The sequence below is a fragment of the Lacerta agilis genome, chromosome 14, assembly GCF_009819535.1.
Source record: "Lacerta agilis isolate rLacAgi1 chromosome 14, rLacAgi1.pri, whole genome shotgun sequence".
Classification (NCBI taxonomy): Eukaryota; Metazoa; Chordata; class Lepidosauria; order Squamata; family Lacertidae; genus Lacerta; species Lacerta agilis.
Window position 1 is genome coordinate 4,651,650 of NC_046325.1, and position 23,751 is coordinate 4,675,400.

The window sequence follows — 23,751 nt, forward strand, 5'->3', positions numbered from 1 at the left end:
ATGAGAAGCCGAAGAAAGCCAGATTTCTCCAGCCCTTTAAGGCACCCTAACTTTCATTACAACAAGAGCTGTTGGGCTGTGGAACGGATTCCCTCTGGAAGGTGTTAGGCTGTCTTTTGTTGGAGGTTTTTAAACAGAGGTTGGACAGCCTTCTATCAGAGATTCCTGCATTGCTGGGGGTCGAGCTAGATGACCCTGGGATCACAGTTCTATGTTCCTGTGGTTCCATATGCTGTAGCACAGGATAGTGTATCGCAGGACTTCCTACGGCCTAATTATTTCTCTCTCTGGCCATAGAGATATGGCCTAGAGCACCCCATAGTGGAGTGGATTGCTCCGGGGCATTTCACACTTTTCATCAGCTGGATAGCTCGGTTGGTTTGTGTGTGTTGCTGACAATGCGAAGGTTGTGGGTTCGATCCTCGTAAGGGACAGCTGCATATTCCTGCACTGCAGGGGATTAGACTATATGACCCTCTATGATTCTGTGGTCTTACCTCACTTTGCTTCTCCTGTTTATGCAGCTCAAACAGCAACAGAGACCTGTGGCCTGCACCTGCCGCCGCTTTCTGACCAACTCTGATGAGGCCTTTCACACAGCCTGCGAGGCAGGTAGGCAGGAGCGACCTTTGGAAGGGGGATGAATCAGCAGTTGGTGCTCGAGGGACTCGCAGCCTCCTTCGCCCGCGGCCATCTTGGACTCGCCCTTTCTTCACTCTTCTCTCTTCCTCTGCCACTCTTGCTGGCTCTGGTGCACAAAGGACCTTTGGCCAACCCTAGGATTCACTCTCCAACCAAAAAGGAAAACGAAAAGTGGCCAGCATGTGTCGGGACTTCCGGCCAAATCCGAGAACGGCTGTGGATTCTTCTCTCTCACCAGAGGCGCTTGCCTCCATTGTCGCAGACTATAATGGAAGGATGGACGCGGAAGGAGGCCTGTTTTCGGAGCGGCTTTCTTCGGAGAAGATCAGGGTCGACGGGGGGGGGGGGCTCTGTCATGGTTTCTTGTGGCCAATGCAGGATGCTTGCGGGCAGTGATTCCATAGAGGACAGCCCGGGTGATCTGGTTAAATGGAGCCATGCTTGGGGCTAGAGGGAGCAGGCTTTGTTCCTGCCCCACTCTGAAGCACTTGGGTCTGTAGATGCGGCAGTGACCCAGCAGGTAGCAGAGTGGCCTTGGTGCGGCGTAGATTCACTGCCCCTTCTCTTTTAGGAGAACAGGGGCAGGTTCCATGTGGAGATTAAACTGGGGGTGGGGGGAGGTTGAGGAGCCTTATCAGACAGGATGTGCCTGGAGATTCATCATGGCCCCATGTTTAAGCAAGCGAACAATCCTTTGGGAATTCAGCTCATATAGCTAACCACTAGAAGACAGCGTTTCCCGATGGGAATACTTGCAGGACTTTCAGAAATTGGCTTTTCTTCTTAAGGGGGTGGCCGCATATTACAAACCTTTGAGCCCCAATGTTTCTTTAGAACCAGTAATAAAGAACAGCAAACAGATACTTTGGGACTGGGCTGTTTAGAGTGGAGAAGTGAGGAGGGTGTGGAGTATCTTGACTGCAGCCCTGAATCTCCTGGGTGAGAATATGGCTCTCTCTGGGGTGTCATTTAGTATTCAACATTAAGCCTTCAGCCGGACATTCTGCAGCCTGGCCAAGCATTCAAGGAGATGAGGAAGGATTTGGGGCAAAACAAACCTATTGTGAATAGTATTTTGCACCCCGGAAGAGTTTTCTTAATGGGATGTCCCTTGAAACAGCCTGTGTGTTACGAGTTATGTTTCAGGAAAGCGTTGGAAATCTGCTTTCGAAAGGGGTTTTGGCTATAAATTTATGCACCGCAGTGATTTTTCCTGATGATACTTGGAAAACCTGGCTCATTTTCATCTTCAGATTCAAATAATTGGTTTCAAAGGGGTTGTTGGAATTGATCCTCGGGGGTCATCTGTGGTTGACTGCCTTTGTCTGAATTTCAAAAGTTTGCTCAATATGCAGAGCAAAACTTTGCTCCCGGTATCCATCTGCAGGCAAAACCCTTAGAAGACGTGTCATCCTGTGGTGAGATGGCACATGCAATTGAGCAGTATGTATGTATATAAGATTATATTTCTTCAAAGGGATTTTTGTTATTTGTCACCAGGCAAAAATTTATTTTCCTTAAAGGGGCAGGCAGTGGTAATCGATCACCATTTCCCCACTGGGCATGGATTGGCTGGCCTCAGAATTTGTCTATTATTTTCATAGACTGTACAAATTGTACTTTTTTCTTCATTCTTATTATCAGCATTGGGATATTTTATTTAATTATATATGTATATGGTGTTTTTTTGTTTATTTTTTGCAATGTTATTTTGCAGATCTGAGCAGGGAGGGTACAGGGCAGCGGTAGCATCTGTGGGGGTGGGGGAGGCTAAAAAATGTATGTGTACAATATATGCATCATTGCGACATGGCAGAGGTGATCCTTATACTCTGTATCCTATGGGGATGCCCAGTAGGTGCTTTGCAGCTGGTCCATAAATGACTGTATGTGCAAACTCTGCAATTAAAGGGCCAGAATAGTGATACCGAGGGGTGTGTTGGATTATTTGACCTGCCCAAGCGGGGCTTACACTGGAGTTGGGGTTCTGTCCTTAAACCAAGTTAGGGCCGGCTGACCCCCAGTCCTCCCAAGGAGTCTGAATGTGTTCCTGAGCTGGCCCAACTGGACACAGACAGATGCTAAATGGTTCCTTTGGGGGAAAGAATATTATTAGCAGCACTATTTTGCCTACTTGGAAAACTTCACCAGCCTAGTTTCTGCCTCTTGGGTAGCTGCAGGCCAGGCAGGAATCCACCCAGCTCTGTTACAGATGAGGAGGGGCAGATCGGCAGTGGATCTTCACGATGACAGGCACGAGCAATATTTCTCAAGCACAGCTGGTTAATTCTAACAATGAAGAAACAAAACCACAAACACAACTTCCGGTGTTGTGCAACGATGACTTCAGTTTTCTGGCGGTAGCTGAACAACAACATATTTCCTCAAAAGTTGTTTTCGGTGTCGTTCTGCATCCACTTTGCTTCTTTTTTCCAGTGCCGGATTTATGTATAGGCTAAGTAGGCTGAAGCCTAGGGCCTCTAGATTTAGGGGGCCTACCCAGCCCGCCAGCCCCCCAGCAGGCAGTCTCCCCTCTCCCAAAATTGCAAACCCAAGACTTCATGCGAGGGCAGGGCAACCCGGGCCCAGCAGCTATGAGACTCAGGGGCAACCAGTGGGGGGCAATTTGAAACTCTAGGGCGCAACCTGCACATTTTTTTGTGGGGGCCTAGTTCACAGCCACAATCTGCAGAATCTTAGAGATATAAATCTGTGTGCTAGGTCATTTTCACAAGGTCAGCAAAGCCCTTAAGAAATCAGACCTGTTATTGAGTTGTTGTGCAAATTTGCACAGTTCACCTCTGGTTTTTTTTAAAGAGAAGATTTTGATGAGCTTGAGAAACAAGCAAAAGCCACCTTGCCAAATGTTAACTACAAAACAAGGAGACAAAGAGTGAGGGAACAGCAAAGAAATGACAGAAGTGCACCTAATGCCTTAGATACACTTTCTTCAAGAGATAAGTTTAGGATAAAATCCTTTATTCCTATGTTAGATGCACTTGAAGCCAATTTAAAAAGAAGTGCTGTGTCCAGCGAGGTTGCGCAATAGTTTTTCCATTCTTGCTATTCTGATAGCATCTAAGCAAGAAATTCAGCAAGGTGTTGAACTGTTGATGGAAGCATACCCAGAAGATATTGACCTGAAACTTATTGATGAACTTCTGCACTGTCACCTGTACGTGAGACAAAGCCATTGGCTTGCAGCAGAGCACACTCTGTCTCCTACACACCTTTATCAAATGATATACACAGGAAAAATTCAGATGGCCTTTCCTATTGTGGAAGCAATTGTGCGGCTGTTTCTTAGCTTTACGGTCACTAACTGCTCAGGAGAGAGGAGTTTTTCAAGATTGGGAGGGGCCTCACAAGTGGAGTAGCCTAGGGTAGGGGTCAGTTACCTTTTTCAGCCGTGGGCCGGTCCACTGTCCCTCAGAACTTGTGGGGGGCCAGATTATATTTTTTTGGGGGGGGGGAAATGAACCCACAATGCCCCACAAATAACCCAGAGATATATTTTAAATAAATGCACACATTGTACTCGTGTAAAAACACCAGGCTGGCCCCACAAGTAACCCAGAGATGCATTCTAAATAAAACGACACATTCTACTTATGTAAAAACACGTTGATTCCCGCAGGCTCCCGGTTTTAGAAGGAAATTGGGCCGCATCCGGCCCCTGGGCCTTAGATTGCCTACCCCTGGCCTTGGGCCTTTCTTCATCTCAATCCGGCCCTGCTTTTCTCTCTCCCCCCCCCCCATTTTTAATTGGGTTTTTGAGAATAAGTAAATCCATCAGCAGAGGAAGCTATCTGTTCAATAAAGTACAGTATGTGGATGCAATTGCATCGCACCCTCACCCTTCCCTCAACTAGCAAACCAGCTTACACTGGAGCACTGTAACTAACAAACTGCAATTGAAACGAAACCCCCCCTCCCCACCCACAACAGACCCTGTGGTTCCGGGTGTCATAAGAATAAAAATGTCCTATTACTCCTCAGCAGGTGCAGCAAAGGAATAATCATTTACACGCCAATCATAATACACACCAAAATTTATTAACTCTATCAAAAGAGCCGTTTACTTCAAGACCCCCAAACCTTCCTATACTGCGAAGGAGGAGATGAATCAGTAGTTTTGCCATCGCCAAAAGTGGTGAAATCAAACCACACTTTGTTTCTTTAACCTCTGCCCACTTCGTTCTTTTCTTTTCCTTTTTCCTCCTGTTTCCTCAAGTCTTCTCTCTCTCTCTCTCTCTCTCTCTCTCTCTCTCTCTCTCTCTCTCTCTCAAGAATTTGGCCGCTCCAGGGCATGGATGGGTTGGTCAACTGCATGAAAGTTCACCGTCCTCTTCTGACCCCTGGGCACCATGGGTGGAGCTCTGCTGTAGGAAGGGGTGGGGCTGTTTCTTTTTGCTGAAAAGGTTGGCTTATTTGCGCGACCCATTATTGAGAGAAGAGGTAGAGAGTTGGGTGCCTGGGACGTCCTGAACACCCTGCTCCCACGGGGTCGTGCACGCCAGCAACCCACTCCACATTACCTGAGCCTCCAGCATGGCCACTTACAACGTGCAGGTGGTGACTGGGAAGCAGCTCCGTGCTGGCACCATTGACTCTGTTTTTGCCACCTTGGTGGGCACCCATGGCGAGAGCCCCAAAACTGTGCTGGACAACTGGGGCCCAGATTTCTACAGAGGAGCGGTGAGTGGTTCTGAACAGGATGGGTTGTGGGGGGGCGTGTGTGTGCAGGGGGCGGCAGAACATTTCTTTTTTTTTTTAAGGGCATATCTTACATTTCCCTCCGATGAGCTGGGTAACACTGAAAAGCAAAGTCAAATCTTCCCCAAGGAGCAAAATAATAATATTTAAGAAGTAAAATGTTAAGTATGCTTTTCTGCTACTGGGAAAATGAAAAATCTGTTGTTGCATTTTCTCCTGAGAAGAAATTGTGTTTGTGTGTTTGCTTTGATGGTTTGATACGTGCCTGAAATCAACCTTCTCTTTTGCCTGCTCATGCTTTCCATGTTAAAACTTGCTGATAAATAGGCGTGTTTATTTCTACCCCTCTGGCCATAGCTTCCCCCTCCCTTCCTAATATTGTCTAACAAGTCAGTGGTTAACCAGTTAAACCCTTCCAGTGACATTTAAACAGAGTGTGCTATACGCACTGAGTTTTTAATAAAACCCCATCAATATAAAAATGCCTAATGATGATTTCATAGAATATTGATTCAAAATAATACGAGACATCTTGGCCCTATTAATTTGGTGTGGTCTTCTCCACTTTCCCCGAAGCAAGTTTAACTCTGTCTGAAACTTGATGACTTTAAAATTAGGTCAGGAGAAGAATGGAAATCTCAAGGCTCCACCCGTGTAATTTATTTTTTTAAAACGTTTTAAAATTAATTTTCCAATAAATTAATGCCTATCTGTGGCATGATAAAGTAAAAGATCACAGAGCCTTCCTAAATCATTCTATAAGAAAGCCAGTATATGAGGTTTGGGTGAGGTACAAAGAATTGTTAGAACGGAAAACACCATGGTGGCTTTCTCCAGTAGAATCAGCAAAAAGGCTAAATATGAAAGATTCATGGCTTACATACAGGGAGTTGCTAATAGAATATGATAGAGGGCTAAGGATGAAACCATATGCAGAACTAGCCGATAAATTGTCAGGTTGGTTACAGTACCATCAGATCAATGATGTTTTAAATAAAGATAGAATTAAGAATGGCTTTAGAATTTCAAGATCGAAGCTGGAAACAGAGTTGTTGGAGGGTAAAACAAAAAATGTTATCAAAAATTTATGATCTTTTGTTGGAATGGCATACAAAAGATGAAGAAGTCAAGGAGGTGATGATGAAATGGGAAATAGACATTGGGCATAATATAGAATTTGACACATGGTATAGATTATGGAACACATGATTAAAATTCACTGCATGTATGGCTTTAAAGGAAAACATAATGAAAATGAAACAAAATAAAAAATAATTTTTTTCCCTTCCAGTAGCACCTTAGAGACCAACTAAGTTTGTTCTTGGTATGAGCTTTCGTGTGCATGCACACTTCTTCAGATACACTGAAACGGAAGTCCCCAGACCCTTAAATATAGTGAGAGGGTGGGGAGGGGTATTACTCAGAAGGGTGATGGGAACAGGTGAGTGGCTGATGGGTGTGGAAAACCTGTTGACGACTGTTAACAACTGCAATTGGTCTTACAGGAAAAAGCAATGGGTGAGATGGCTAAAAATAGCTTTGTCATGTATAATGAGATAAGAATCCAATAATAATAATAATAATAATAATAATAATTTTTTAATTGTACCCCGCTCATCTGGCTGGGTCTCCCCAGCCACTCTGGGCGGCTTCCAACAAATATTAAAATACATTAAAATATCACAGATTAAAAACTTCCCTAAACAGGGCTGCCTTCAGGTATTTTCTAAATGTCAGGTAGCTTTTTATCTCATTGACCTCCGATGGGACGGCGTTCCACAGGACGGGTGCCACTACCGAGAAGGCCCTCTGCCTGGTTCCCTGTAGCTTTGCTCCTCGCAGGGAGGGAACCGCCAGAAGGCCCTCGGAGCTGGACCTCGGTGTCCGGGCTGAACGATGGGAGTGGAGTAGACGCTCCTTCAGGTATACAGGACCGAGGCCGTTTAGGGCTTTAAAGGTCTCTGTTCAGACCAGGTCTCTCCTATTTAAGATAAAAGTGAGCATTACGACAAGCTAAGATAAATATAGGATGGAGATGTTATAAATGTGCAAAAAAGAAAATGTAACAGAAGGAAATCAGAAAAAGGAAGTCGTATGCTCGGCAGAGCAAATGATATAATGGTGGTTATGTTACGGTATTATATAACTGTGAAAATTTGAAAATCAATAAAAATCATTTTTTTAAAAAAGCAACAACCACATTCTAACAAAATCCAGGCTGCATTTCTGAGTGCAAGAGTGATAATGGGGCATTGAAGGGCAGGGGAAAGTGAGCTGGTGCTTAACCCTTCCCCCACCGCCTGTTTTCTACTCTGTATCCTGCAACGGATTGCCCTCCGGTAGGGAAATCAGGGGGTGTTTCCTCTTTTTTCCAGAAGTGAGTTTCATGGCTCCTTCCTTCCTTCCTTCCTTCCTTCTTTGCTGTTGGCAAACCCCTGGTTCCCGTAACCGGAGAATATCTGGAAGAACTAGGTTATGAAACTTACATTTTCTTTCTTAACTTAAGCTGTACTCTGTTGCAAGCGGCTTTTGTAATGGTCTTGTTCTGAAGAAAACCAAGTCCAGCCAAGGAATGCAATATTTTTATTTATTGCATTGATGTTTCATTTATTTATGAATGAAGGGTATGCAATCAGTGTGGACGAGGAGTGGGGAAACACAGTCCTGGGGCCAAAATGCAGTCTTCTGGTCCACTCCCTCTGTTCCTTGAGAGTCACCCATCACGGGGGTGGGGGGGGGAGACAAACCCCGTGTCTGCTTCTATTTGGGGCAGGGGGTGCTGAGGCAAGTTATTTCTATTTGTTGCATCCATCAGTAACAGTAGGTTAGTCCAACAAGCAGCTAGCTGCCTGAGTGAGGATGGGGTTTTTCCGAGGGCCGCAGCGCCAAGGATGGCTGAGGTCTTTGATAATTCCCATAGAGCCTACAGGCTAAGTTAAAGGTGAGGTTTGTCACCTGGAGTTCAAATCTGTGACTTTATCATCCTTTCCTGCTTTCTAAGACTGCCTCTGGATCTCCCGACTTTTCTGTTGCAGGTGCATGACTACAAAGTCACCTGTGAGCAGGATCTGGGGGAAATCGTGCTTCTCCGTCTCCACAAAGAAGCTGTATTTAATGTGCTGTCCACTAGCTGGTACTGCAATTTTGTCACGGTGACGTCCCACAAAGGAGAAGTCTACAGATTTCCATGTTATCAGTGGATTGAGGGCTCTGACACCCTGGAGCTGAGGGAGGGGACGGGTAAGTGGGCCTGCTTGGAGAGAGAGAGAGAGAGAGAGAGAGAGAGAGAGAGAGAGAGAAGAGGGTCCCTACTCTGCAAAACCATCTTTTAGCCTGTTGATTGTTTGGACAGCATGCCCCCCCACATGGTGACCAACGGTATTTACTGTTCATAAGAAAATATAAACTACAGTGGTACCTTGGTTCTCAAACTTAATCTGTTCCAGAAGTCCGTTCCAAAACCAAGGCGTGCTTTCCCATAGAAAGTAATGCAAAATGGATTGATCCGTTCCAGACTTTTAAAAACAACCCCTAAAACAGCAATTTAAACATGGATTTTACTATCTAACAAGACCATCGATCCATAAAATGAAACCAATAACAATGCACTGCAGTCACACAATCAATCAATCAATCAATCAATCAATCAACCAGTAGCTGAACTGGGTTCCACACTGTCACAAAAACAAAGCAATCAGAGCCGCAAAAACGCAAAATAAATAGCAAAAACAGACAGACCTCAGCGTAACACTCCAAACAGAAGCGTGGCACTCAAAATGGAGCACGTTTGGCTTCTGAAAAAAGTTCGCAAACAGGAACACTTACTTCCGGGTTTGCAGTGTTTGGGTTCCAAGTTGAGTACCAAGGCGTTTGAGAACTGAGGTACCACTGTACCAGATCTGAACTGAATGAAGCAGACTGACATAATAAACACCATCTCTCTCTTTCTTTCTCTCTCTGTCCCTCCAGCGAAGACACCAGCCATGGATACTCTTCCTTTACTCCAGGACCATCGGAAGAAGCAGCTTCAGCTCAGACAATCTTGCTACGAGTGAGTATGGCTGCTGTAAACGTCTAGTAATGCAAACTGTGCGTCTGTGCCTGTGTAATGGATTCCTGGGTTCTGCCTCCAGCTCTCAGGGGGGGGGGGTGTCTGTTTGTGCTTCTAGTCCTCATTCCTTCCATTTCCAATGTTCAGAGTGCGAGTGCCGTTGCTTAGGCAGCCAAAATGGCGCCACCTGCGCAGGTTACTGACAGGCACACTTTGGGGGAAACCCAAGGTTTGTAGGGATGCAACAAATTGTTCAGGGGAAGAAGCCTAAGTGTGCTGGAAACCCCTGTGCTCAGTGGACACAGAACGCCGGCTGACTGTTGGGGAGTGGAATGGGAAACCATGGATGGGAAACCCATTTGGCCCAGTATACCTGAAGGAGCATCTCCACCCCCATCGTTATGCCCGGACACTGAGGTCCAGCTCTGAGGGCCTTCTGGCATTTCCCTCCCTACGAGAAGTGAGGATACAGGGAACCAGGCAGAGGGCCTTCTCGGTGGTGGCACCTGCCCTGTGGAACGTCCTCCCAGCAGATGTCAAGGAAATAAACAACTATCTGACTTTTAGAAGACATCTGAAAGCAGCCCTGTTTGGGGAAGTTTTCAATGTTTGATGTTTTATCGTGTTTTTAATATTCTGTTGGGAGCCACCCAGAGTGGCTGGTGGGGAAACCCAGCCCGATGGGTGGGGTATAAATAATAAATGATGATGATGATGATGATGATGATGATGATGAATGGAATGGAGTTTCCGGCAGGAAGGTGTGGATGAGTAGGTGCTCTCCCCTCTCCCGACTCCACACTGCAACATTTTGTTGCTGGTTCCACTTATGTGTCAGGAGCCAGCCAGCAATAAATCACAAGGAGTAAGTGAAGTTAACTCTTTGTTGGGAGAAGCTAGGTCTGCTTAGGATTGCCAGGCCTAATGAGCACAGCAACTCTTTTCAGTAGGTCTTGCCCCAATGAGGCAGTTGTGAAGGTCCACACCTTCCCATAGCTGCCTAAGTCTCCTCCTCCTCCAGGCCCTTCCCGAGCAATTACAGACTATGCCGGCGTGCCTGTCTTTTGCCCTTCCACTTCATACCTTTCCTGGTCCTGGGGGACCAGTGGGGAGGGGAGCTGGTCACAGAAGGAGGGAGAGACCCCCTGGCTTCTTTACCAGCCTAACTCATCTCTGCCTCTCAATCTCCTACCTCTCCTACTTCAGCTTCTACCTCCGATTCTGGACTTCCGTCTGACACAGACTCTCCCCGCTCACTAAGCTCTGTTGTCTCTTCAGCTTCCGATATCTCTTCCCAAGTTTCTCCCTCTGGCCACTTAGCATCGTCCCAACACCAGTCTTTGGGCTCTGAGCCTTCTTCTCTTGGTGGTTCCCGAGCCGGTTCCTCCCACCATTTTTGCATCCAACCAGTACATGACATTGTGATACCGATTTCCTTCTGCACAGGTGGAAGAAGTTTGCTGAGGGCATCCCTTTCCATCTGGACGTTGCATCCCCCAAGGAACTGGACACAAACATCAGGTTTTCTTTCGTCAAAGCAGCGGATTTTGCCAATCGCTCCAAAGCCCAGTAAGTTTGGGGAAAGAAGCTGCAATGTTGGTGGCAGATCACGTTCCTTAATGCAGACCACTTTCTGGGCTACGCACAGGCAGTGAAGTGTATGTGGTTTCCCACGAGGCAACACAGTGATAACAGCAAGAACCTTTATTGAACTAACAGAACTGGACAACAGGGGCAAAGCAACTGCTTATATACATTTCTGAAGGCCTGGGCCACTCCCACTCCCAGCGTGATTGGCTGTCTAAACTTCCACGCTGCCAATCATGGCTCAGAGTTTCAGGGCCAACAGCAGAGGCCCAAATCTTGAAATGTTCTGTGATTGGAGATCATGTCTCGAATCAGAACACATGGGTTGAGAATCCTTAGTCCAGATCAAACACAGACCACAGAATACACAACAAACAGACAAGGGGAAGGAGAATTCTGGAATAATGCTAGTCAGTGTTGCTCTGGCCATTCACACCTCCTACAATGCCTAGGAAAGGTCTCAGTATATCCCCTCAGAAATCCGCCAAGCGGGACATACCAAAAAAAAAGTCCGAAAGTGACTGACAACCAAAGTAAAATAATAATAATAATATAATGAAGGATACTGACAAGCTGGAACGTGTCCAGAGGAGGGCAACCAAAATGGTCCAAGGCCTGGAAACGATGCCTTATGAGGAACGGCTTAGGTAGCTGGGTATGTTTAGCCTGGAGAAGAGAATGTTAAGGGGTGATATGATAGCCATGTTCAAATATATAAAAGGATGTCATCTAGAGGAGGGCGAAAGGTTGTTTTCTGCTGCTCCAGAGAAGCGGACATGGGGCAATGGATTCAAACTACAAGAAAGAATATTCCACCTAAACATTAGGAAGAACTTCCTGACAGTGAGAGCTGTTGGACAGTGGAATTTGCTGCCAAGGAGTGTGGTGGAGTCTCCTTCTTTGGAGGTCTTTAAGCGGAGGCTTGACAAGCCATCTGTCAGGAATGCTTTGATTGTGTTTCCTACTTGGCAGGGGGTTGGACTGGATGGTCCTTGTGGTCTCTTCCAACTCTATGATTCTATGAAATTTTGTACACGTATTGAAAGCAGATGGAACATTTCAGTACCATCTCATTTGTGCCGCCCAAATACCAAGGAAAATAGAATCGTAGAGTTGGAAGGGACCCCAAGGATCATGTACTCGAACCCCCTGCAATGCAGGAATATGCAGCTGTCCCATATGGGTATCGAACCTGCGACTTTGGTGTTATCGGCAACATACTCCAATTGACGGAGCTATCCAACAAAAAACTGTCTTTGTGTGGCGCCAAAAGGAAGACGAGGCTGGTGCCAGGCAGGCCTCCTCAAGAAGAACATGTGAGATTGCTCACCCACCATGTCTTTCCTCCATGAGAATGTCATGGGGCTAGGGATGGTGGCTTCTTGCATTTAGTGATGCTCTCTGTGTCACATTACACTGTTTTACTGGCCGCTGCTGAAATTCTCCCGTTGACTTCTATTGATGGTTCATTTGCTGTTGTATATTAGCTTTGGAAGCTGCCCAAATGGTATTGCTATTGCAGTGCACAAATCTTTCAGTAAGTACAGCGCTACCTTGGTTCTCAAAGGCCTTGGTTCTCAAACAACTTGGAACCCAAACACTGGAAGTAAGTGTTCCGGTTTGCGAACGTTTTCCGGAAGCCGAATGTTCTCCGTTTTGAGTGCTAATGCTTCCGATTTGAGCGCTACACTTCCGTTTGGAGTGTTACGCTGAGCTCTGTCTGTTTTTGCTATTCATTTTGCATATTTGCGGCTTTTTGGGGGTGTGTGTGTGACTGTGTGGAACCCAGTTCAGGTACTGATTGATTGATTGATTGTGTGACTGCAGTATAGTTTATTGCTTTCGTTTTATGGATCAAAGTGCTTGTTAGATAGGAAAATTCGTATTAAATTGCTGTTGGGGGGGGGGTTGTTTTTAAAAGTCCGGAACGGATTAATCCGTTTTGCGTTACTTTCTATGGGAAAGCGCGCCTTGGTTTTGGAACGCTTTGGTTTTGGAACGGACTTCCGGAACGGATTAAGTTTGAGAACCAAGGTACCGCTGTAATAGATTGGCAGTGGGGGGGGGGCTGTTTCCTGTTCATGAGGCACCTTTCAAGGACAAAGAAGAGCACATTTCACCCTCAGCCCTTGACGTTCACCCCCACTTTGTTCCCTTCTGACTTCAGGCAGGTGGAACTCAAGCTGAGAGGGTACTCCACTAGCCAAGAGTCCTGGGAGAAGCTGGAAGATATCAACAAAGTCTTCTTGTTCACCGAGACGGATTTGTCCAGTAAGATGGCAGCCCTGTTAAAAACTCACCTCAACCAGCTTCTGATAGACCCCCATAGTGTGAATTTCGTTTCCAGCAACCTAGAGATGGGGGGTTGGTTTCCAGAAATCTGGGTCCTCAGCTCTTTCCTGATTTAGTAACACAATGGATCCGACTGTGAATGGGACCTGTGAAGCCCCAAAGTGATTGCTGCTGATATAATGTGCCCGAACTTTTGCTTTTGCTCGCGGGGAGATCCAGTCGAGGTTAGCGTCAGATCCTGGCCCATGCGCTGACACTCACTGGATCCTTCAGTCAAGCTTTTAATTTGCTCAACAGCGGAACAGGGAGTAGCTCGGTTCGTTGGCGTCCAAAGCTTAATGGCATTAGGAGAGCTTGCAGAATTTGTTGGCGTTAAAGCAAAGCCCGTAAAATAATAAAGCAACGTACCTATAATGAAATCTGAAGCAGCTTAAAGCAATTCGAGACAGTTTTGCATGAACTAATTAACGGTATGAAGCAATAACTGGTATTGACAAAGAAATCAGGCTGGGGAAATTGCACAATCGCCTCCTAACCCACTCCAGTTGCTCAAGAACAGTTATAAGTTCTTGAGCAAATGAAATCACTTAATGTCATAATTAGCAATCTAACTCAGCAGGCCAGCCTTTGAGGCTTTCAGCGGGGAGATACAGGGGAGGTTAGTAGACAGCAAAAGAGAACAAGAAATTGATTGATTGGTTGCATTTATAGCCCTCCTTTTTCCTCCATGGACCGGAAGGTGGCTTATATACCTGAAGGAGTATATAAGGTCCTGTATACCTGAAGGAGCGTCTCCACCCCCATCGTTCAGCCCGGACTCTGAGATCCAGCACCGAGGGCCTTCTGGCGGTTCCCTCACTGTGAGAAGCAAAGCTACAGGGAACCAGGCAGAGGGCCTTCTCGGCAGTGGCACCTGCCCTGTGGAACACCCTCCCACCAGATGTCAAAGAGATAGACAACTACCTGACATTTAGAGGACATCTGAAGGCTTTTAATGTGTGATATTTTAATGTATTTGATTTTTGTTGGAAGCCGCCCAGAGTGGCTGGGGAAATCCAGCCAGATGGGCGGGGTACAAATTATTATTATTATTATTATTATTATTATTATTATTATTATTATTATTATTTAGTTTTTCCCCACTCCTCATTTAATCCCCCAACATCCCTGTGATGTGGGTTGCAGTGTGAGGCAGCGACTGGCCTGAGGCTACCCAGTGAGCTTCATGCCTGAGTAGCGATTCGAACCCGGGTCTCCCAAGTCCCAATCAGACATTCTGACTTGGCCTTTCTCAACCATGGGTCCCTTTATGTTGTTGGACTGCAACTCCCATCATTCCTAGCCAGCGATCAGGGATGATGGGAGTGGCTCTAACCACTGCACCACACTGCCTGACACTGAAAGGAAAACTGTACAGCCCCCTTCCCCCCCCAAAAAAAACCTAACAAAAAAATTCTGAATGCGCCTTTAAAAAATAAAATAAAATTGATCGGTACCTGACCAGGAGATTGGACTCTTCCATTCATTTTGCGACTCCTGGAGGCAGACCCACGTAAAAGGTAGACTAAGCTATCTGGGATCAGGAAGAGAGTAACTGAGAAGACCCTTCCTGTATCAGATGTTCTCCACGCAGGGCAAGCTCAACACACTCCAGCCCTGACTTGATGCTCTTGTGTTTTGAGGCTCTCGCTTGTTTTGACTCTACGGTCTAAGGCAGCTCCCTCTGTTCCTAGGATACGTCGTGAAGCACTGGAAGGACGACGCGTTCTTTGGGTACCAGTTTCTGAACGGTCTGAACCCGAGAATGATCCAAAGATGCACAGAGATTCCATCTAACTTCCCTGTGACTCAGGACATGGTGGCCAAATCCCTTGGGGCCTCCACCACGCTGCAGAAGGAGCTGGAGGTGAGGAGGGAAAGCGGTCCGCAGCTTGGCTGGTGGGGAAATGCTGTTGCACCAGAAGAGGCACACAAGCTGCACACCTCTCCTCTTTGATGATGATATTATTATTATTATTATTATTATTATTATTATTATTATTATTATTATTAATACCCCACCCATCTGGCTGGGTTTCCCCAGCCACTGTGGACGGCTTCCAACAGAATGTTAAAAACATGATAAAACATCAAACATTAAAAACTTCCCTAAGCAGGGCTGCCTTCAGGCGTCTTCTAAAAGTCAGACAGTTATTTATTTCCTTGACATCTGATGGGAGGGCGTTCCACAGGGCGAACGCCACCACCGAAAAGGCCCTGTGCCTGGTTCCCTGTAACTAAGCTTCTCGCAGGGAGGGAACCGCCAGAAGGCCCTCGGAGCTGGACCTCAATGTCCGGGCTGAATGATGGGGGTGGAGATGCTCCTTCAGGTATACTGGGCCTTTGAAGCTGTTTAGGGCTTTCAAGGTCAGCACCAACACTTTGAATTGTGTTTGGAAACATCCTGGGAGCCAATGTAGGTGTTTCAGGACCGGTGTTATGTGGTCTCGTCCGCTCCCAGTCCCCAGTCTGGCTGCTGCATTCTGGATTAGTTGCAGTTTCCGGGTCCCCTTCAAAGGTAGCCCCACATAGAGCGCATGGCAGCAGTCCAAGCGGGAGATAACCAAAGCATGCACCACTCTGGCGAGGCAGACAGCAGGCAGGGTGGGTCTCATCCTGTGTACCAGATGCAGCTTTGACCGAGTCTTGTGCTCTTCTCCCAAACAGAAGGGGTCCATCTTCATTGCTGACTACCGCATCCTGGAGGGGGTCTCTGCAGGAATCAATAACGACCGCCAGCAATACATAGCAGCCCCCCTGTGCTTGCTGCATCTCACAGCCCAGGAGCAGCTCATGCCCCTCGCCATCCAGGTAACAGGTTTGGGCGGCTGGGGGCTCAGAAGATGCTGCGGATCTGCCTATGGGAGATATCAGGGGGGGGAGGGAGACTGTGCCTCCATCATGGACCGAAGGCGACCTCTGGTGGTTCTCCGCGGTACTCTGCAACCTCGTTAAATCGGGTAATGCTGTCAGTTGTGCAGAGTCGACTTGCACAGTTTCAACCTTACTGTCATGGACTGACTGGGTAACAAGGAGCGGTGGGAGGCACCAGCTGGGGAGCCCCCCCCCCCGAGGGAAGAAGGCTCAGTACCTGGGGAGTGGTGGCGAGGCGACAGTGAGTGGTCAGAGGCAGAAGAGGGAGCAGACTCGGAGGGGAAGGTGTCGGAAGCTGAAGATAAAACAGCATTTAGTGAGCAGGAAGAGGCTGTGGGAGAGAGAAGTTCAGACTCGGAGCCAGGAGAGAAGAGTGGAGAGGAAGGGGGCCAGGAAACAGAAATGAGTCAGGATGGTGAAGAATCTAGGGGGTCTTCCCCCTCCTGCAGCGACCAGCTCCCTTCCTTGCCTGGTCTCCCAGAACACGGGGAGGAATGAAAAGGGTGGAGCAAAGAGAGACAAGACGAAGGAGTCTCAGATTGCTTAGGAAGGCCCTGGGGGAAGAGGAGACTTGGGGAGCTGTGGGAAGGCCCTGGGACCTCAATGGGGCTAGATCTACCAGGAGTAGAACTTACAAGCTCTCTGCCCTGCTTGGAAGGTAAGGGTGATCGCAGCGGGGCAGTTCCAAAGGGGCAGTTCAGATAGACATGTTTCTCAAAACGTACCAGGCACAGAATGAAGCTCAAGGTGTGATGGTACTATACTGGATTTATCGAAAAGCTTTTGATAAAGAATCTCACCAGAGACTCCAGAGATAAAGACTCTGCAGTTTCCCCCTCCTCTTACAGATCAGAGACTGTCCAAGAAACAGGAAACAGGGAGCAGGAATAAATGGAGCAAATGTTGTATTCTGCCACCCCCCACAGCTCAGCCAGACCCCTGGCCCAGAGTCTCCCATCTTCCTGCCAAGTGACCCCGAATGGGACTGGATCCTGGCCAAGTCCTGGGTGCGCAACGCTGACTTCCATGTGCATCAGGCCCTCACCCACCTGCTCCGGACGCACCTGCTGGCGGAGGTGTTCACCATGGCCACCCTGCGCCACCTCCCCATGTGCCACCCGCTCTATAAGGTGAGGCTGCCAATTCTGTGTCCTTGAGCCTGGTGGAACTCGGGACCGGGCATACCTAAAAGACTGCACTGGAGACAGAAAGGAAGCATATCCATTCTCTTCAGTAGCTTAGAACAAAGAGAGTACAGCACCCAAGATGGATGCTCTCAGATTTTTTTGATTTTTTTAAAAATAATGCTTTTATTTATTTTCATGGTACAGAAGATAAATTTTGAGAAAACAATTTTTTTGATGCATTCAATAAATATTTGCCATATGTTATAAAAGGAATGTGGGTTGCGTTTGCCCTTTGCTGCCCTCACCTGGCATGTTAGTTTCTCAGCCAGTGCTATCGACCACGTTCTGTTATAAATGCTCACAGATTAGCACATGCATAGATTACAGTCTCTTTCATGTGATTCTGAGCAGATCACATAGCCCTGTTAATCAACTCCAATCAAAATTTCATTTTTTAAAAATACTGTTTAAAATTAAAAAAAAAATTAATTGTCCAGTAACACCTTAGAGACCAACTAAGTTTGTTCTGGGTATTGCTACTGGACAATTATTTTAATTTTTTTTAATTATTTCGACTGTGTCAGACCAACACAGCTACCTGCCTGAATCTTTTTAAAATTAGTTTTACATAGAGATTATACATCACAAGCATAACAATTCCAAAGGAAAAACAAAAAAGAAAGCGGAAAAGGGTTCTCTCGAACCTTCAGACCTCGCTCCCTCCCTCTGTTCCATTTCTTTAAAAAAATCCTGCATCTTTTACTGTAATCTATCTATTGTATTTTGACCAAACTGCGGGAGGCAGTGGAAGACAGGAGTGCCTGGCGTGCTCTGGTCCATGGGGTCACGAAGAGGCGGACACGACTAAACGACTAAACAACAACAACATCTAATATATATCCATAGTATCCAAAGTTCATGTTACTTCAATACAGTCATACCTCTGGTTGCAAATGTGATCCGTGCAGGAGGCACGTTCACAACCCGAAGCGTTCATAGCCTGAAGCGCCGTGTTTGTGCACGCGTGTGACGTGATTCGGCACTTCTGTGCATGCGCGTGACGTCAATTTGTGTTTCTGCGCATGCGCGAGCACCGAAACCCGGAAGTAACCCGTTCCGGTACTTCCGGGTTCGGCGCGGTCCACAACCCGAAAACGCGCAACCCGCAGCAATCGTAACCCGAGGTCATTGTATTCCTGCCAATGATTTCAACAGTTTACAGTGGTCTCTCAAATACGTTTAAAAGTTATCCCAGTCTTTCACAAATATTTGGTCTTCCTGGTTTCTGATCTTTCCCGTCAATCTTGCCATTTCGGCATATTCCGTCAGCTTGGTCTGCCACTCTTCTCTGGTCGGTACTTGGAAAATTCCAGCCGTGCTTCACAGCATACAATTACAGATTCACTTCCCATTTTGATGTATATTAAGCCATTGACAAAGCTGTCCTCTCCTGTCTTCTACAGCTCCTGATCCCCCACACCCGCTATACCCTCCACATCAATGCCTTGGCCCGGGAGCGCCTCATTTCAAAGGGTGGCGTCTTCGACCGGGTAAGCTGCCCTGGGGTCACGCTACCCTGCCTGAGAAGAACCGGGCTGTGCTGCTCCTAGACTTTCTCCTTCCAGGTTGTGACTCCCTTTCCCCCACCCCATATCTCCAGGCAACTGGCGTCGGATTCCAGGGCTTGGTTGAGCTGCTGCAAAAGGACATGAAGACCATGACCTACTCCTCCCTCTGCCTCTCAGAAGACCTCGAAACTCGCGGGGTGTCCTCGTTGCCCAATTATTACTACAAGGAGGACGGCCTGAAGATCTGGGCAGCCGTGGAGAGGTCAGGGAGGGGAGTGGGTGGGAGTGTGCCGGTCTCCGTTTTGCCTGGAGCCAAATTCAAGGACGTGGACGTGTGTGTGTTTGCATCTGTGTGCAGGAATGCAAAGGGTTGGCTGGGGGGCTCCGACTCAGGTGGTGGAACATCCATCTCCGAGGGCCTTCTGGCCGTTCCCTCCCTGCGAGAAGCGAAGTTGCAGGGAACCAGGCAGAGGGCCTTCTCGGTGGTGGCGCCCGTCCTGTGGAATGCCCTCCTGTCAGATGTCAAGGAAATAAACAACTATCTGACTCTTAGAAGGCATCTGAAGGCAGGGAAGTTTAGGGAAGTTTTTAATGTTTGATGTTTTATCGTGTTTTTAATATATTGTATTGGAAGCTGCCCGGAGTGGCTGGGGAAACCCAGCCAGATGGGTGGGGCATAAATAAGTTATTATTAGTAGAAGGAAGAGGAGGAGGAGTAGAAATTCCTAGGAGCTAAACATTGACAAAGTGAAGGGAATTTTGTGTCTGTAGTTGTAGCTCAGAAGGGCTGTATTCCCTTAATCTAGTTCCCTCTTCTATTTCCATTTTACAGCCCATTTATTATTATTATTATTATTATATTAGTTAGTGCTGGATGTGGAGGAGACTTGGCATCACATAATCTCCTTTTTCTGTGGGTGGAGGACCAAGTGGTCCATGAGGAGGTCCTCATTCTGCAAGCTGAGCATTTCCCCTTTATTTGACTCTTTCCTGTAGCTTTGTCTCTGGCATTGTCGACTTGTATTACAAAGACGACCGCTCTGTGCAGGATGATTTTGAGCTGCAGTCCTGGATACGCGACGTCTTCACGAAAGGCTTCCTGCAACGAGCGTCCTCTGGTATTGCCCTCAGCCCTCATAAAATTAAGGGATTTCCTATAGCAATGAACAGAGGGAGGGGGTTAAGAATCCACCAACGGTTATAAAAGTAACCACACATGCCATGCTCCTCAGTGTACCTTAATGCTGTTCAATGAACTCTAAGTCACATGGGGCTGAGGTAGGTATATAGCCAATAGGGGAATAGTCCCCACAAAATGGAAAGTGGAAATATCTGCCAACTGACTCTTGGAAGTTTCAAAGGTCCTGAAAGGGCAAGCACCCCAGAAAACCCACGACACTCTGTTTTTTCTTGTGAGAGGATGGTGACCATTTTGGACACCATGATTTTGCATGTTTCTGCACCGCGACCCCCCCCCAAGCGCATATGAGGGCCACAATCTTGTGCAGCACCCCAAAACATGCATTTTTGGGTGTCATGTTTGCGGAAAGCACTTTTGGGGGGGGGGGGTTGTGGCATGAAATTGTGCAAGATGACAAAGTTAAAAATGGCCGCCACTCCCTTGCGAGAAAAAATGGGTAGATGGTGGTTAAGAGCGGTAGACTTGTAATCTGGTGAACTGGGTTCGCGTCTCCGCTCCTCCACATGCAGCTGCTGGGTGACCTTGGGCTAGTCACACATCTCTGAAGTCTCTCAGCCCCACTCACCTCACAGAGTGTTTGTTGTGGGGGAGGAAGGGAAAAGGAGAATGTTAGCCGCTTTGAGACTCCTTCGGGTAGTGAAAAGCGGGATATCAAATCCAAACTCTCCTTCTTCTTCCTGGAAAATTGTGTCCTGGAATTTATCCTTGAAATGTCGGACGGTATGGAACCATTAATAGATGCTCGCTATTTTAAAGCCGATCTTCAGCATCCTGAGGAATACATAGTTTTCAAAAGAAATCTAACAAGAGCAGTAGCTGTGAGCATATGGCCCATATACTGCGTCCCTCCTTATTGAAACGACTCGCTCCTGATTAATAACTTCTGTGAATTTAGCTTTTCTCTTCCTCTTCGCAGGCATCCCTTCCGCATTTAAAACTGTGAAAGAGCTCAAGAAGTTCTTCACAATGGCGATTTACACCAGCTCGGCCCAGCACTCTGCCGTCAACAGTGGGCAGGTAGGAGAGGGCGCTCCTTCATGTTCACCTCCAGGCAGGTAGACATTGCGAGGCAGACTAAGTAGGTCCAGCTACAAACCTATGTTGGGCTTTATATAGTAGTTTTAACTGTCATGGCTTGCCCCAAAGAATCCTGGGAAAAGATCCCAAGGTGCCCCACCCTGAAGACAGCTCTACTGGTTCTCTGGGGAGCTAAAATGACTGTTGAACCGGTTTAATTTTATGGTGTCAATGGGCCAAAAGAGAAAAGCGTAGCTGTTTTGACTAGTAGCCATCGATAGCCCATAAATTTGTCTGATCGTCCTTCAAAGCCGCCCGGATTGGCGGCCTTCATTGCCTCCTGCAGCAGCGAGTTCCACAGTTTAACGATGGGACGTGAGGAGAGGTCTTTTCTTTCTCCTGAAACTTCCAACAAGATTTCCGATCGAGCGGAGCTTTCATATTTATATTTATTTCACAAATTTCTATGCCTCTCGATTGCGTAGCCCACCTCTCTGCTTTCTTTTTATATATATATTTTTTAAAAAGTAATTTTCTTTTTTCTCGTTACAAATGTACTTATAACATACAATTTACATAATGCAGTGTTTTTCAACCACTGTTCCGCGGCACACTAGTGTGCCGTGAGATGTTGCCTGGTGTGTCGTGGGAAAAATTGTGTTTATTTGATTCCTATTCAAGAGAATTACTTTATATATAGTCAATATAGGCACAGAGTTAAATTTTTTAACATTTTCTAATGGTGGTGTGCCTCGTGATTTTTTTCATAAAAGAAGTGTGCCCTTGCCCAAAAAAGGTTGAAAAACACTGACATAATGTCTCTCCCTCCCTCCCTTTGGACTTCCCTCAACTTCCATTTCTGATTTATTATCCTCATTATTATATTCTGCTATTTTCTACAATTATCACATTTCCCCTTTTATTACCTTATTTGTTCCCTATCCACAAAGTTGCGAATGTTTATTTAAATCCTACCATCAAGTCGATATTCTTTCTTTTGTTTCTGCAAATATAATATAAAGGGTGCGTTCTTAATCCTTGGGGGGCGGTTGCTTTTATTCGCAGTTTGATTTGGGGGCGTGGATGCCCAACTTCCCCCCGTCCATGAGGAAGCCGCCGCCTCAGACCAAGGGGGCAGCAAACTTGGAGGACTACTTAGACACCATCCCAGTGATCAACACCACCTGCACTATCCTGAGCACGCTGTGGTTGCTTAGTTCCAAATCTCCAGATATGGTGAGTGGGTGGCCGTCTGCCGTGGATGCTTGAGCTGAGATTCCTGCATTGCTGGGGGTTGGGATAGATGGCCCTCGGGGTCCCTTCCAACCCTACAGTTCTGTGATTAAAGGATGAAGAGTGCCTTTAATAATAATAGTGAAAATATTAAGAAGACTGTGCATGCAGTTTGCAAGCTACAGCCTGGCAGGAACCGGTTGCAAGTTATAGAATTGGGGGGGGGGGGCAGCGTTTCTGCTCTCTTCTTCTCCCCTCTCCCAATTAACCTCCATCTCCAGTGCCTGCCCTGTGACATCACCAGGGGCTTCAAATCTCAGGGTCTGGGATGATCCTGACCTGGCAACTCCACCCTGGAACTCTGGGCAGATCCCTGTACTGCCTCTTGGGGCCTGCTATTCTTGCTTAGCCAGCCTTTTGCAAGATACTTTCCCTCTTTTTGACAGATACGCTTGGGGAAATACCCTGAGGAGCATTTCACGGAGGATGCCCCAAAGGGTCTCATTGAGGCCTTTCGGAACGACCTGCACAGGATCTCCCAGGAAATCGAGGAAAGGAACGAGTCTGTCTCCAAACTGATCCCTTCTGGCTATGAGTACCTTTACCCGCCTGAGATAGAGAACAGCGTCGCTATATAAGCTCTGCGGGGGGGTTGAATCCATTTCACGCTGCTCTTCCAATATTTGCTACCATATTATATTTGCGTATATTTGGGTGCACATTCTGATAAGTGTGATTTGCATAGATGCAGCGGATATCAGCTTCAGCGCAGTGAGTCACTTTGCGGTGGGTGCTGCAGGTTACACTTCACCAACCAGTTGCCTGTCAGATGTTTTGGACTACAACTCCCATCAGCCCCAGTATCCTATGACATACAGTTAGCACCGTCTTCTAGCAGGGCCCTCACCTCGCACGGAGTCATGCTTTTTTCCTCTAATGAGGCTCCTCGTGCACTTTGCTTGCAGCTGCTCCATTTCACTGAACTGCTGGTTCTCCTGCTGCTCCATTTGTTCAAGCCGCTCAGGGGTTATTGCCATTCCTCCCTCCGTTTTAGCTCAGTCACGCCTCGCTCACAGGCCCTCCTCCGGGAAACACAGATCCCACTTCTGACACCAGTGTTGCACGCCACCCCAATCCCTGAGTGGTGTGAGGTTTTAGGGGTTCCAGATACTCGCTGGGGTTTTCTGTTCCCTTTGGGAATGAGGCAGAGCAAAGACTGTGGTGTCTTTATGATATATGGTTTATTTACACATACTATATGTACAAACTGAGCCTATCCCAAGAGACTCTAGTTGGCTCCATAGCCACCACCTTGGATTCAAGCAGAATGTGAGGAGTGAGTGAGCTGAAAGGGTTACACTCAGCTCCAAGCTGCGTCAGGCTCACAGGAAGTGACGTTCTGTT

The 23,751-nt window shown here is 47.0% G+C and overlaps 2 protein-coding genes across 4 annotated transcripts in view; both read left to right on the plus strand.

Moving 5' to 3' along the window:
* Positions 1–975, plus strand: part of GUCY2D (guanylate cyclase 2D, retinal) — a 30,187-nt gene extending 29,212 nt beyond the window's left edge. The window contains exon 20 of the mRNA XM_033170829.1: positions 525–975. The gene's annotated coding sequence lies outside the window, so the exon portion shown is untranslated. The remainder of the gene's footprint in view (positions 1–524) is intronic.
* Positions 976–5,106: 4,131 nt separating this feature from the next.
* LOC117059075 (arachidonate 15-lipoxygenase B-like) lies at positions 5,107–22,989 on the plus strand. Of its 3 annotated transcripts, XM_033170568.1 has the most exons (14): positions 5,107–5,340; positions 8,394–8,598; positions 9,328–9,409; positions 10,856–10,978; positions 13,164–13,267; positions 15,022–15,194; positions 15,995–16,138; positions 17,128–17,331; positions 18,792–18,878; positions 18,989–19,158; positions 19,893–20,014; positions 21,014–21,114; positions 22,180–22,350; positions 22,794–22,989. In XM_033170568.1, the coding sequence occupies exons 1-14, from the start codon at positions 5,194–5,196 to the stop codon at positions 22,983–22,985; spliced, it is 2,025 nt and encodes a 674-aa protein (XP_033026459.1). In that variant the 5' UTR covers positions 5,107–5,193; the 3' UTR covers positions 22,986–22,989. The 3 variants fall into 3 exon arrangements, with proteins under 3 accessions (XP_033026459.1, XP_033026461.1, XP_033026460.1); XM_033170569.1 differs by lacking the exon at positions 8,394–8,598 and having other exon boundaries at positions 5,283–5,340; XM_033170570.1 differs by lacking the exons at positions 8,394–8,598; positions 9,328–9,409 and having other exon boundaries at positions 5,181–5,340.
* The last annotated feature ends 762 nt before the right edge of the window (positions 22,990–23,751 follow it).